Source organism: Heptranchias perlo, chromosome 2 (genome assembly GCF_035084215.1).
Source record: "Heptranchias perlo isolate sHepPer1 chromosome 2, sHepPer1.hap1, whole genome shotgun sequence".
In the NCBI taxonomy this organism is placed as follows: domain Eukaryota; kingdom Metazoa; phylum Chordata; class Chondrichthyes; order Hexanchiformes; family Hexanchidae; genus Heptranchias; species Heptranchias perlo.
The window spans coordinates 38326337-38340279 of NC_090326.1; the positions used below are offsets into that span (position 1 = coordinate 38326337).

The 13943-nt window shown below is 41.8% G+C and overlaps 1 protein-coding gene across 1 annotated transcript in view; it reads right to left on the reverse strand.

Moving 5' to 3' along the window:
• The window catches only part of LOC137331992 (synaptonemal complex protein 2-like), an 85274-nt gene that overhangs the window by 5343 nt on the left and 65988 nt on the right, over positions 1 to 13943 (reverse strand). The window contains exon 21 of the mRNA XM_067995754.1: positions 1420 to 1494. Coding sequence (XP_067851855.1) covers positions 1420 to 1494 — 75 coding nt within the window. The remainder of the gene's footprint in view (positions 1 to 1419; positions 1495 to 13943) is intronic.

Genomic DNA, 13943 nt, shown 5'->3' on the forward strand with positions numbered 1-13943 from the left:
TCTATTTATAGTTTCAGTCTTAATGCAGTAAAGAACCTCTTCCATTTGACAATGTAAGCTTTCAGGGTTGAGGTCTTTCAATTTGTTAAGAGCATTTCAACTACTGAGAGTAATCTATGAAGAGTTTGTAAGCTAGCTTTCCCAGCCCTTCGACTGGAGCTCTGTGGGTCATTACATCATGTCTGACCTTCCATATTTGTAAGATCTCATCTATGTAAGACTTGATAGAGCTGATCAATGGTCAGGGGTAGGTGGTCAGAGAACTAGATTTTCTTCAGCAAGGGACACAAGAATTAGTCAATTCCTCTGCCTAAATTTCAATGATCCTGAGCACAAAAGGGAAGACAGAGAATGTATTGTTCCAAAGAATCATTAATCAGTTATATTATACTGCTTGGATGTCTTGATTCTTTTCATAGGAACAGTCTTGTTCGCCATGAGGTCTCTCTCTCTCTGGGTCACTCCCATTTAATGGCGACTCAGACGGTTTCATGGTTGAGAGTTCATTTGAGGCACCAGACCCTGTCCCTACCATTATGTCCTGCATCCTATAAAAAAGGTATTCAGCAAAAAGTCCCAATACACTTTTATGACTCCAGTGCCAGGTCTGCATGACATAAGCCACGAAGATAGCACCAAGTCTCTGCTTGTATATATATTGAATAGCTACACATGAATCTGATATGGAATTCTTTGTTGAGACCTTAGGTTGAGCCTTATTTTGGGGCAGAATCAGGACAGTTTAATGTTGCTTAACCTTAGGGAAGCTTAACATTGATACTTAGTGGCAAACACAAAAAGTGCTGAATGGAGTAATTCTATTGTCCTTCACTTTTGACACAGAATCATAGAAAGATTACAGCATGAAAGGAGGCCATTTGGCCCATCGAGTCCAGGCTGGCTCTATGCAAGAGCAATCCAGTTAGTCCCAATCCCCCGCCCTAGCCCCGTAGTCCTGCAAATTTTTTCAAGTACTTATCCAGTTCCTTTTGAAGGCCTGTCCTGCCACCTTCAACGATTTTTGTACACATACCCCCAAATCTCTCTGTTCCTGTACCCCTTTTAGAATTGTGCCCTCTAGTTTACATTGCCTCTCCTCATTCTTCCTACTGAAATGTATCACTTTGCATTTTTCTGCGTTAAATTTCATCTGCCATGTGTCCGCCCATGCCACCAGCCTGTCTATATCCTCTTGAAGTCTATCACTATCCTCCTCACTATTCACTACCCTTCCAACGTGCATGTGCAAAAACAAAAATTCAAGTGGTGGGGGGGGGGGGGTGCAGGGAATGGGTCGAGAAGAGAAATAAATTAGAAAATTGTCACAACAAAATTCAATACTTTTCTTGAGCAAAAGCCTAGACCATTGATTATGGAATTACAATCAGTGCAAGTCCTTACAGGCCTCATTAAAAATACCTCTGAGTCACATCAACTTGTATTTCCTGGGATATCTCTTGTTTATCTTCTGGGAATGAGATCAATGCATTCATTCTGTCAAAGGAAAATAAAAAAAATGAAAAGGAAACATTCTTCAGTTGAATAAAATTCACAGCAAACTAGAGAAATTAATTGGAGAAAGCTGATGAACTCTTTTCCATAAACATTTTAATTCTCAAGTACTTGCTTGTGTGGAGCGTAAATGCCGACACTGACTGGTTGAGCCGAATGGCCTATTGCAGTGTTATAATTTGTGTGTATTTCTATTTAACATGGACATAGGCTGTATATTTTATGTATTATAATTATCATTCAAATTAGTCTTAACCAGTACTTCTTTTGGTTCGTTTCCCTATTGAGGTTTGGTGTCATCTCTTCAGAGCGACTCTTCCATCCTTTGGGAAGGGAATGGACAATTCATTTTTTTTTACAAGGGTAATCTTGTATCCCCAGTGGGGAGCCACACCCAATGGGAGTGCAGGTTTGAATTAGGGATTGGTGAATTTACTCTATAGGGCCCAGGTCCAAAGTAGTACAGTTACTGATTAGCATGGAGGTACAGAATATACACTCGGGTCTCAGATCTTCTTTTGCCCGAAACGCATTTCAGTTGTTCCAAGGTTAACTAACACAAACACCTTATACAGCTAGATACATTTACATCTTCATAACATTTGTCATCGAAAAATATTCTGACTGCCTTTGCACTGAATTCAGCACATTGAGTACAGGAAGATATCGAACTGGAAAATCAGAGGGACACAAGCCTCAAAGATTGCACGATGAAGATGCACTAGTTCTGCACTGAGGAGAATTTCACAACTGAATTTGTAGAATAAGGAGTATCGTTCTTAAGATACAAGATGGACACATTAATCTGTCATCCAATTGGCAACTGGATTCCTGGGGCCAAGTTTAGGTAACATCTTTTAAATTGAGATACACTTTACAATCTGCAACTGTGTCAAGGACAGAGTTAAGGTCTGTGTCAGTCGATGCGGTCATACGAAAGGGAACAGAGTGATAAATTCAATAGCTTTATTTGATCTGAAAGGTTACCTTTTTTCTCCATGCATTGCCATCTTTAAAAGTCTTAGAAAAACTTATATTAGCTCACAAAAATTAAAAAAGGTGTCAAACTCTCAACTGCACTTTTACAAATACCATACACTTTTTTTCAGTCTCTCTCCGTGTCTTTGTCTCTATTTCTTTCTGGAAGTGCCTCTTGCGGCTTTCTCCTACTTTTTCCACTTTGTTTCTCAACACTCTCCTTTCCCGAATCTCCGCTAATGTTGGTCTCCAAATCTGTATACCTTACGCATCGTCTTTCTATATCTTTTGTGTCTGTGTGTCTGTCTGTCGCGTAGACATGCAAAGAGAAGGAAAGATTAACCAGTGCTCTTACTTTCTTCAAAAATTATTTAATCTTTTGCTGGGTATGAGATGGTCTGCAGAATCAGGCTGAGTGTGTGGATTAGACCCTGTTAATCACATCATTGATTATACTAATCTCATGAACAAATTATATAATTCTTACTGACCACTCAACTGGATAACTCACTAATTCTGCTTCTCCAGATGGACCTTTAAGCTGTTTGCATATTAATCTACACTGATGTTTCTTCTGTTAAAGTCTATATTGCAAAATTATACATGGAGGAACCAAAGTGTAAATAATTCTAGGGCAAGGTAGGGGTAATTCATTAATACTTCAACAAATCCCAATGGATAGCTTTGATGCTCCGGTTTTGAGTTTGCTGAAATATACTAATTCTGTCTCTTCATCTGCCAATCCTACCAGGAGGCTCCAGTTGGCCTTGTGGATTAATACCAGCTCTGTTTGTTTCTAATCTCCAACCAGCAATTGGCTGATTATACACTCAGAGCAAACTTTCAACATGTAATGAAACCTTAGCCTGGAAGATTCAATGGCGTGTCTCTTACATAACTCAGGCAGCACCCTTATGATCAAATCAATCAACTCTGTACTATTTCCTTATTTATTGCACGTAAATAAACACTTTGGGTGTGGGGTTGGGGGAAAAGGACATGTTGGGTCAGCAACAGTGTGGGCAGTCCCAGGACCAGAATTTGAGCCATATTAATTATTTTAAAAATGGGATTGAGTTAAGTAATCTGTAATCTATTGAAAACTGCTGGTTTACTGTTGCTTCTGTTTAATTTTACTTCTTAATATGAACCCGATTTATTTCGTAGCCTGAGATAATGGCCCAGAACTTGCTGGAGCGGGGCATCTCATGGCATACGTAGTTAGTTAGACTTTATCCTGCACCCTTCAGCTCAAAAATGTTGTGCCATAACTTGCTGGAAGTGCGAGCTGATATCGGCGTGGTGAGGGCAACGGGGCATCTGGGACCTCAGTGAACGGTGGGACCAACAGTGTATCTCCTTAATCAATGAGATTTAAGGATTGAGAAAGAAACAGAGGAACGACGGTGAAGGAAGGTGAATGTGAGTCAAATCAGTCACATAGAGAAATAAAGAGAGGGAAAGAAAGAGTGGATTATGAGAGAAAAAAGCAAAAGGAAAAAATTTAAAATCTGACATTTATAAAATCTCAGAACAATTCACCTCTTGAAGGAATGAGATCCACAGTTTAAGTTGTTTCCTTTCTGGGCTAGAGAGGTTGATAGACAGTCATTAAACATTATCATATTGTTAAGGGTAATTGGGCTATTAGTTACCAGACTGAACTTTCTGCAGCGAGTTTAATGGGCAAATCCGTCCGAGGGGAGAGTCCCGAGGAAATCTAAAGTAAGTCATGGCAGCAGAGCTCACACCCGTGATATGTTCCTCCTGCACTATTTGGGAAGTCATGGACACTACTGGTGTCCCTGGCGACCATGTGTGCAGGAAGTGTGTCCAGCTGCAGCTACTGGCTAACCGCATTTCTGAGCTGGAGCTGCGGGTGGATTCACTGTGGAGCATCCGCGATGCTGAGACTATCGTGGATAGCACGTTCAGCGAGGTGGTCACACCGCAGGTAAAGATTACGCAGGCAGAAAGGAAATGGGTGACCGCCAGGCAGAGTAAAAGGACTGGGCAGATAGAGCAGGAGTCCCCTGGGGCCATCTCCTTCTCAAACAGATATACCACTTTGGATACTGTTGGGGGAGATGGCTTATCAGGGGAAAGCAGCAAGAGCCAAGTTCGTGGCAGCACAGGTGACTCTACTGCACAGGAGGGGAGGAAGAAGAGTGGCAGGGCTATATTGATAGGGGATTCAATTGTAAAGGGAACAGATAGGCGTTTCTGAGGCCGCAGACGTGACTCCAGGATGGTATGTTGCCTCCCTGGTGCTAGGGTCAAGGATGACACTGAGTGGCTGCAGTGCATTCTGGAGGGGGAGGGTGAACAGCCAGTAGTTGTGGTCCACATCGGTACCAATGACATAGGTAAAAAAAAGGGGTGAGGTCCTGCAAGGTGAATTTAAGGAGTTAGGAGATAAATTAAAAAGCAGGACCTCAAAAGGTAGTGATCTCAGGATTACTATCAGTGCCATGTGCTAGTGAGTATAGGAACAGGAGAACAGACCAGATGAATGCGTGGCTGCAGGGATGGTGTAGGAGGGAGGGATTTAGATTCCTGGGACATTGGGACCGGTTTTGGGGAGGGTGGGACTTGTACAAGTGGGACGGGTTACACCCGAGCAGGACCGAGACTGATGTCCTCGCGGGGGTGTTTGCTAGAGCTTTTGTGGCAGGTTTAAACTAGAATAGCAGGGGGATGGGAACCTGAGCAGGGAGACAGAGGAAGGGGAAACAAGGATAGAAACAAAAGACAGACAGGGAAGAAGCAATAGTGGAAGGCAGAGAAAACAAGGGCGAAAAACAAATAGGGCCATAGTGCAAAATAAAACTAAGATGACTAGCAATCTTAAAAAGACAAGTCTAAAGGCATTGTGTCTTAATGCGCAGAGCATTCGCAATAAGGTAGATGAATTAACAGTGCAGATAGATATTAACGGTTATGATATAGTTGCGATTACGGAGACATGGCTGCAGGGTGACCAAGGATGGGAACTGAACATCTAGGGGTATTCAATATTTAGGAAGGACGGGCAAAAAGGGAAAGGAGGTGGGGTAGCGTTGTTAGTAAAGGAGGAAATCAATGCAATAGTGAGGAAGGATATCGGCTCAGAAAATCACGATGTGGAATCTGTATGGGTGGAGCTAAGAAACACCAGGGGGCAGAAAACATTGGCCGGGGTTGTCTATAGGCCCCCAAACAGTAGCGGAGATGTAAGAAGGACATTAAACAGGAAATTAGAGATGCATGCAAGAAGGGTACAGCTATAATCGTGGGTGACTTTAATCTACATATGTGATCAAACCAAATTAGCAATAATACTATGGGGGAGGAATTCCTGGAGTGTGTACGTGATGGTTTTCTAGACCAATATGTTGAGGAACTAACTAGAGAACAGGTGATCCTAGACTAGATATTGTACAATGAGAAAGGATTAATTAACAATCTTGTTGTGCGGGGTCCCTTAGGGAAGAGCGACCATAACATGATAGAATTCCTCATTAAGATGGAGAGTGAAGTAGTTGAATGCGAAACTAGGGTCCTGAATCTAAATAAAATAAATTACAAAAGTATGAGGTGCGAGTTGGCTATGATAGATTGGGGAACTTTACTAAAAGGGATGACGGTGGATAGGCAATGGCTAATATTTAAAGAACATGTGCAGGAATTACAAGAATTATTAATTGCTGCCTGGTGCAAAAATAAAACAGGAAAGGTGGCTCAACCGTGGCTTACAAATGAAATTAGAGATAGTATTAGATCCAAAGAGGAGACATATAAAATTGCCAGAAAAAGCAGCAAGCCTGAGGATAGGGAACAGTTCAGAATTCAGCAAAGGAGGACAAAGATTGATTAAGAGGGGAAAAATAGACATGAGAGTAAACTAGCAGGGAACATAAAAACTGACTGTAAAAGCTTCTATAAAAAAGATTAGTGAAGACAAATGTAGGTCTCTTACAGTCAGAAATGGTGGAAATTATAATGGGGAACAAAGAAATAGCAGAACAATTAAACACGTACTTTGGTTCTGTCTTCACAAAGGAAGATACAAATAACCTGCCAGAAATATTAGGGAACCAAGGGTCCAGTTAGAGGGAGGAACTGAAGGAAACCAGTATTAGTAAAGAAATAATGCTAGGGAAATTAATGGGGCTAAAGGCTGACAAATCCCCAGGGCCTGATAATCTACATCCCAGAGTACTAAAGGAAGTGGCCCTGGAAATAGTGGATGCAGTGGTGATCATCTTCCAAAATTCTATAGACTCTGGAACAGTTCCTACAGATTGGAGGGTGGCAAATGTAACCCCAGGGGGTTGGGAACCTGAGCAGGGAGAGAGAGGAAAGCGTAACAGGAAGGGACAGAAGGTATGGAGTAATAGGTAAAGTGTTAAAAAAGGAAAAAGCAGGAACTAAGCGTCACAAAACAGATTTGAAAGTTCTTTATCTGAATGCACGTAGCATTCGTAATAAAATGGACGAGTTAACGGCACAAATAACTACGTATGGGTATGATCTTGTGGCCATTACAGAAACATGGCTGCAGGGTGACAACGACTGGGAATTAAATATGCCAGGGTATTTAACAATCAGGAAGGACAGGCAGGAAGGAAGGGGAGGTGGGGTGGCTATGTTAATAAAGGAAGGAATCACTGTAATACAGAGAAATGATATTGGGACAAAGCATCAAGATAATGAAACAGTTTGGGTGGAGATAAGGAATAATAAGGGAAAAAAAACATTAGTGGGCGTAGTATATAGGCCTCCTAATAGTTGCAACTCTGCTGGAAGAAGTATTAATCAGGAGATAGTCGGGGCATGTAATAAGGGAACAGCCATAATTATGGGGGATTTTAATTATCATATTAACTGGACAAATCAAATTGGGCAGAGCAGCCTTGAGGAAGAGTTCATTGAGTGCATCAGGGATGGATTTCTTGAGCAGTATGTAACTGATCCTACAAGGGGGCAGGCAACCTTGGACCTGGTCCTGTGTAATGAGTCAGGATTAATTAATAATGTCCTAGTTAAGGATCCCCTTGGAACGAGCGACCACAACATGGTTGAATTCCATATCCAATTAGAGGGCGAGAAGGTTGATTCTCAAACAAGCGTACTGAGCTTGAATAAAGGAGACTATGATGGTATGAGAGCGGAATTGATTAAAGTGGACTGGGAAAATAGATTAAAGGGTAAGACGGTACATGAGCAGTGGTGTTCATTTAGGGAGTTATTTTACAACTTTCAAAATAAATATATTCCACTGAGGAAAAAAGGGTGTAAAAGAAATGACAGCCATCCGTGGCTAAGTAAAGAAATCAAGGATAGTATCCGACTAAAAACAAGGACATATAAGGTAGCCAAACTTAGTGGGAGGATAGAAGATTGGGAATTCTTCAAAAGACAGCAAAAAGTAACTAAAGGATTGATTAAGAAAGGGAAGTTAGATTATGAAAATAAATTAGCAAAAAATATAAAAACAGATAGCAAGAGTTTCTATAGTTATATAAAAAGAAAAAGGGTGGCTAAGGCAAAAATAGGTCCCTTAGAGGATGAGACCGGGAAATTAATGGTGGGAAACATGGAGATGGCAAAAATGCTGAACAAATATTTTGTTTCAGTCTTTACAGTAGAGGACACTAAGAATATCCCAACACTGGACAAACAGGGGGCTCTAGGGGGGGGGGGGGGGAGGAGCTAAATATGATTAAAATCACTCAGGAATTGGTACTCAGTAAATTAATGGGACTCAAGGCGGATAAATCCCCTGGATCTGATGGCTTCCATCCTAGGGTCTTGAGGGAAGTGGCAGTAGGGATTGTGGATGCTTTGGTGATAGTTTTCCAAAATTCCCTGGACTCAGGAGAGGTCCCAGCAGATTGGAAAACTGCTAACGTAACACCCTTATTTAAAAAGGGTAGTAGGCAGAAGGCTGGAAATTATAGGCCAGTTAGCTTAACATCTGTGGTGGGTAAAATTTTGGAGTCTATTATTAAGGAGACAGTAACGGAACATTTAGATAAGCATAATTTAATAGGACAAAGTCAGCATGGCTTTATGAAGGGGAAGTCATGTCTGACAAATTTGCTTGAGTTCTTCGAGGATATAACGTATAGGGTGGATAAAGGGGAACCAGTGGACATAGTGTATTTAGACTTCCAGAAGGCATTCGACAAGGTGCCACATAAAAGATTATTACTTAAGATAAAAAAATCACGGGATTGGGGGTAATATTCTGGCATGGGTGGAGGATTGGTTATCGAACAGGAAGCAGAGAGTTGGGATAAATGGTTCATTTTCGGACTGGCAACCAGTAACCAGTGGTGTTCCACAGGGGTCGGTGCTGGGTCCCCAACTCTTTACAATCTATATTAACGATTTGGAGGAGGGGACCGAGTGCAACATATCAAAATTTGCAGATGATACAAAGATGGGAGGGAAAGTAGAGAGTGAGGAGGACATAAAAAACCTGCAAGGGGATATAGACAGGCTGGGTGAGTGGGCGGAGATTTGGCAGATGCAATATAATATTGGAAAATGTGAGGTTATGCACTTTGGCAGGAAAAATCAGAGAGCAAGTTATTTTCTTAATGGCGAGAGACTGGAAAGTACTGCAGTACAAAGGGATCTGGGGGTCCTAGTGCAAGAAAATCAAAAAGTTGGTATGCAGGTGCAGCAGGTGATCAAGAAAGCCAACGGAATGTTGGCTTTTATTGCTAGGGGGATAGAATATAAAAACAAGGAGGTATTGCTGCAGTTATATAAGGTATTGGTGAGACCGCACCTGGAATACTGCATACAGTTTTGGTGTCCATACTTAAGAAAAGACATACTTGCTCTCGAGGCAGTACAAAGAAGGTTCACTCGGTTAATCCCGGGGATGAGGGGGCAGACATATGAGGAGAGGTTGAGTAGATTGGGACTCTACTCATTGGAGTTCAGAAGAATGAGAGGCGATCTTATTGAAACATATAAGATTGTGAAGGGTCTTGATCGGGTGGATGCAGTAAGGATGTTCCCAAAGATGGGTGAAACTAGAACTAGGGGGCATAATCTTAGAATAAGGGGCTGCTCTTTCAAAACTGAGATGAGGAGAAACTTCTTCACTCAGAGGGTGGTAGGTCTGTGGAATTTGCTGCCCCAGGAAGCTGTGGAAGCTACATCATTAGATAAATTTAAAACAGAAATAGACCGTTTCCTAGAAGTAAAGGGAATTAGGGGTTATGGGGAGCGGGCAGGAAATTGGACATGAAGCTGAGTTCGGATCGGTCAATGCCCTGTGGGTGGCGGAGAGGGCCCAGGGGCTATGTGGCCGGGTCCTGCTCCGACTTCTTGTGTTCTTTAGATTTGTGGTTGGGATCAGATCAGCCATGATCTTATTGAATGGCGGAGCAGGCTCGAGGGGCCGATTGGCCTACTCCTGCTCCAATTTCTTATGTTCTTATGTTCTTATTTAAAAAAGGAGGGAGAGAAAAAACAGGGAATTACAGACCAGTTAGCCTGACATCAGTAGTGGGGAAAATGCTAGAGTCGATTATAAAAGATGTGATAACAGAACACTTGGAGGGCATTAACGGGATTAGACAAAGTCAGCATGGGTTTATGAAAGGGAAATCATGCTTAACAAATCTACTGGAGTTTTTTGAGGATGTAACTAGTAGAATAGATCAGGGAGAACCAGTGGATGTGGTGTATTTGGATTTTCAGAAGGCTTTTGATAAGGTCCCACACAAGAGGTTAGTGTGCAAAATTAAAGCACATGGGATTGGGGGGAATATACTGTCATGGATTGAGAATTGGTTGACAGACAGGAAACAGAGTAAACGGGGAAACGGGGAACAGAGTAACGGGAATAAACGGGTCTTTTTCCGGGTGGCAGGCAGTGACTAGTGGGGTACTGCAGGGATCAGTGCTTGGGCCCCAGCTATTCACAATATATATCAATGATTTGGATGAGGGAACTAAATGTAACATTTCCAAATTTGCAGATGACACAAAGCTGGGGTGGAATGTAAGCTGTGAGGAGGATGCGAAGAGGCTCCAATGTGATTTAGACAAGTTGGGTGAGTGGGCAAGAACATGGTAGATGCAGTAGAATGTGGATAAATGTGGTTATCCACTTTGGTTGTAAAAACAGAAAGGCGGATTATCTGAATGGTGATAAATTGGGAAAAGGGAAGGTGCAACGAGACCTGGGTGTCCTTGTACACCAGTCGCTGAAAGCGAGCATTCTGATGCAGCAAGCAGTTAGGAAGGTGAATGGTATGTTGGCCTTCATTGCAAAAGGATTTCAGTACAGGAGGGGGGGGATGTCTTACTGCAGTTATACAGGGCCTTGGGTGAGACCACATCTGGAGTATTATGTGCAGTTTTGGTCTCCTTATCGGAGGAAGGATATCCTTGCTATGGAGGGAGTGCAACGAAGGTTTACCAGACTGATTCCTGGGATGGCAGGACTGGCGTATGAGGAGAGATTGGGTCGACGAGGCCTATATTCAGTAGAGTTCAGAAGAATGAGAGGTGATCTCATCGCAACATATAAAATTCTAACAGGACAAGACAGACTAGATGCTGGGAGGATGTTCCCGATGGCTGGGGAGTCCAGAACCAGGGGTCACAGTCTCAGGATACGGCGTATGCCATTTAGAACAGAGATGAGGAGAAATTTCTTCACTCAGAGGGTGGTGAACCTGTGGAATTCTCTACCACAGAAGGCAGTGGAGGCCAAGTCATTAGATGTATTTAAGAAATACATCTATCTCCTTCTTGATGCTAAAGGGATCAAGGGATATGGGGAAAAAGCAGGAACAGGGTACTGAGTTAGACGATCAGCCATGATCATTGTGAATGGCGGAATAGGCCCAAAGGGCCGAATGGCCTGCACTTGCTCCTATTTTCTATGTTTTTATGTTTCTTAAAAATAATAGGGTGGCTAAGGGTGAGATGCCATTGAGAGTGACGTAAATCGACCAGCAAGTTCAGGAGATTTGTAACTCACTGTGTATCTCTTAATTCCCTGAACTTGCTGGTCAATTTGCATATTAATAACTGCGTGCGTCATTAACGCTGTTATTTTTATAGTGAGATCTGGCCCATCAGGTCTGAAAATGTTATCTGCCCAACAGTTGGAGAGATCAGGAGTTTGAAGTGTTAATCTGTACTATTTCAACTGTGATAAAAGGATTCATTGTTCACGCTACAGCCCAATAATTCCCAATTACTTTGCACATAAGGTAATGTTTTGATTTACAGACTATGTGGGCTTGCCCGTGGAAGTGGACAGTCACATTGGGCACAATAAATATCTGGAGTGCCTGAATAACAATGGTGCGCCGAGGAGAATCTGGCCCATACCATCAGGCATTACTCCATTGCATATACATTACGTTATAATTAACTTTTCTAAAAACCCAGCATACATAGCAAGATGCTAGGCATCATATACCAGTTGGAGGTAGGTGTGTGGTATTTAGCAGGACCAGAGAAAGGAGTGGGGCCAATAGTTTTGATGTGAACACGTGTTCTCCTTACCCCCTCTAGCAAATAGCGAGCATAGGAATTTAATTGGATGATTCGACAAACACAATCTTTTGAAACTAACAAGACTATGTCCTTTGCTATAATTCTTTCCAGTGAAGCTAGTCTTCTGCAGTTAAAAATTATGCATATCATAGTAATATGGCAATGCTTTCTGAGAAAACCATTGGTCCCTCTGGCCTACCCTTCCAAACACCCCATCAGTTAGTCCACCATTGGTCTTGAACCCATAGCTCTAAATCATATTTACAAACAAGAATTCATCCAGGTCTTTTTTAAAGCCTGCCATGATTTTCTGTTCCACCATCCCCACTGGTAATCTGCTTCACATTCGATCACCGTCTTACTAAAAAGAAAATTGCCTGCATTTCTATTTTCCTTTGATACCCTTAATTTTAAGTTGTGTTCTCTAGTCCTCAAATCCTTCGCACAAAAAGGTAGATCCTAATTTTCCATACCCATGAAAATCTTAAGACTCCCATCAAGTCCCCCCCCCCACTTCTTCCGGAGAAGAAAAGTCCAAGGGTAGACAATCTTCCCTCATAAGTCATCTTCTAAGTTCAGGAATCAGTCTCAGTCTTCCTCTGGACTCTTCCCAATTCTACATCTTTCCTAGAGTCCAAAGCTGAACATAGTACTCTGGGTGTGGCCTCACCAAGGCCAGTACAAGTTCAATATCAGCTCCTTAGACTCAATTCTCACTGTTACCTATACGTTCCAACATTTTATTTGCTTCCTTGACAACTTGCATACACTGAACATGTGGTTTTAACAACCTATCTACCAAAATCCTCCAGATCTCTTTCCTGCTCTGTTACCTCAAGATTGTTACCATTTAATATGTAATCCAGTCTCACTTTTTGTACCTATCATGCTGAACTCCAACTGATACCTCTCTGCCTTTTGATTAATCCTTCGGATTATCCCACATTAGTTAGCATCATTGGTCACTGCATCCAAACTGCTACATTAGACACCTTGGACAATATTCCATCCTCTAAATCCTTCATAAAAATTATAAGTAGTAGCCTCAAAACTGACCTCTGTGGGATGCCACTGGCGGCCACATTTCATCCCAAGCAACACTACCCTTTGCCATCTACCTTTCAACCACATAATACTTGTCCATCCATCCCCAGGGCACATCGCTTGTGAATCAGATTGTTGATTGAGATAATGTCCAATACCTTCCTAAAATCCAGGTCGATAACCTCCACTGCTCCACAGACTAACCGCCTCAAAAAAATTCAGTGACTTGATCAGACACAACCTCTCCCTTCTGAACCCATTGCAGTTTTCTAATCAGACCTGCTCTTCCAGATGGGTTTTTGAGAAGCTTTGTAAAGATGGTGAAAGAAGTAGAGACACACATTCCACCTAACTATTTGAAGCTTTAAAAAACTCAGTGAAAGTGTTACCAACACTGTTTGAAATTAATTGTCCAACTTTTGTAAAATGGGTGGGGGGAGGGAAGAGGAGAGAAAAATACTGTTACAGGCAGAGGAGAAAAAGTAGCAATAACAAAATCTTACTGCTATATGATGGCAAGTTCTGCATAATGTATACTCAGACTGCAGTATCCTTGGAACTGTAAGCACAGGTGTAGTTGGTAACTGCTCTCCACTAACAGAGCAATAGCTCTGGGAAAAATATCAAATTCATGGCCAGGCTTTGAGAAGCTAAGGCCCTGGGGTAGAAATAATAAAAAGGTACTAAAAGAAAAGATCATTTTATAGTTAAGGTTAATCGTGTTATTCTGAAAAAACGTCTATGTTATAAACCTTATTTTTGACTTATTTCAATTAGCAAAAAAGTAGCTGAAAGAATTCGGATTTTTTTTTACATGATTTGATTAGTTGCGTTTTGGGCTTGGAATATTTTCACGAGCGCATTTGTTGCTTCTTTTATTTCAGTCAATT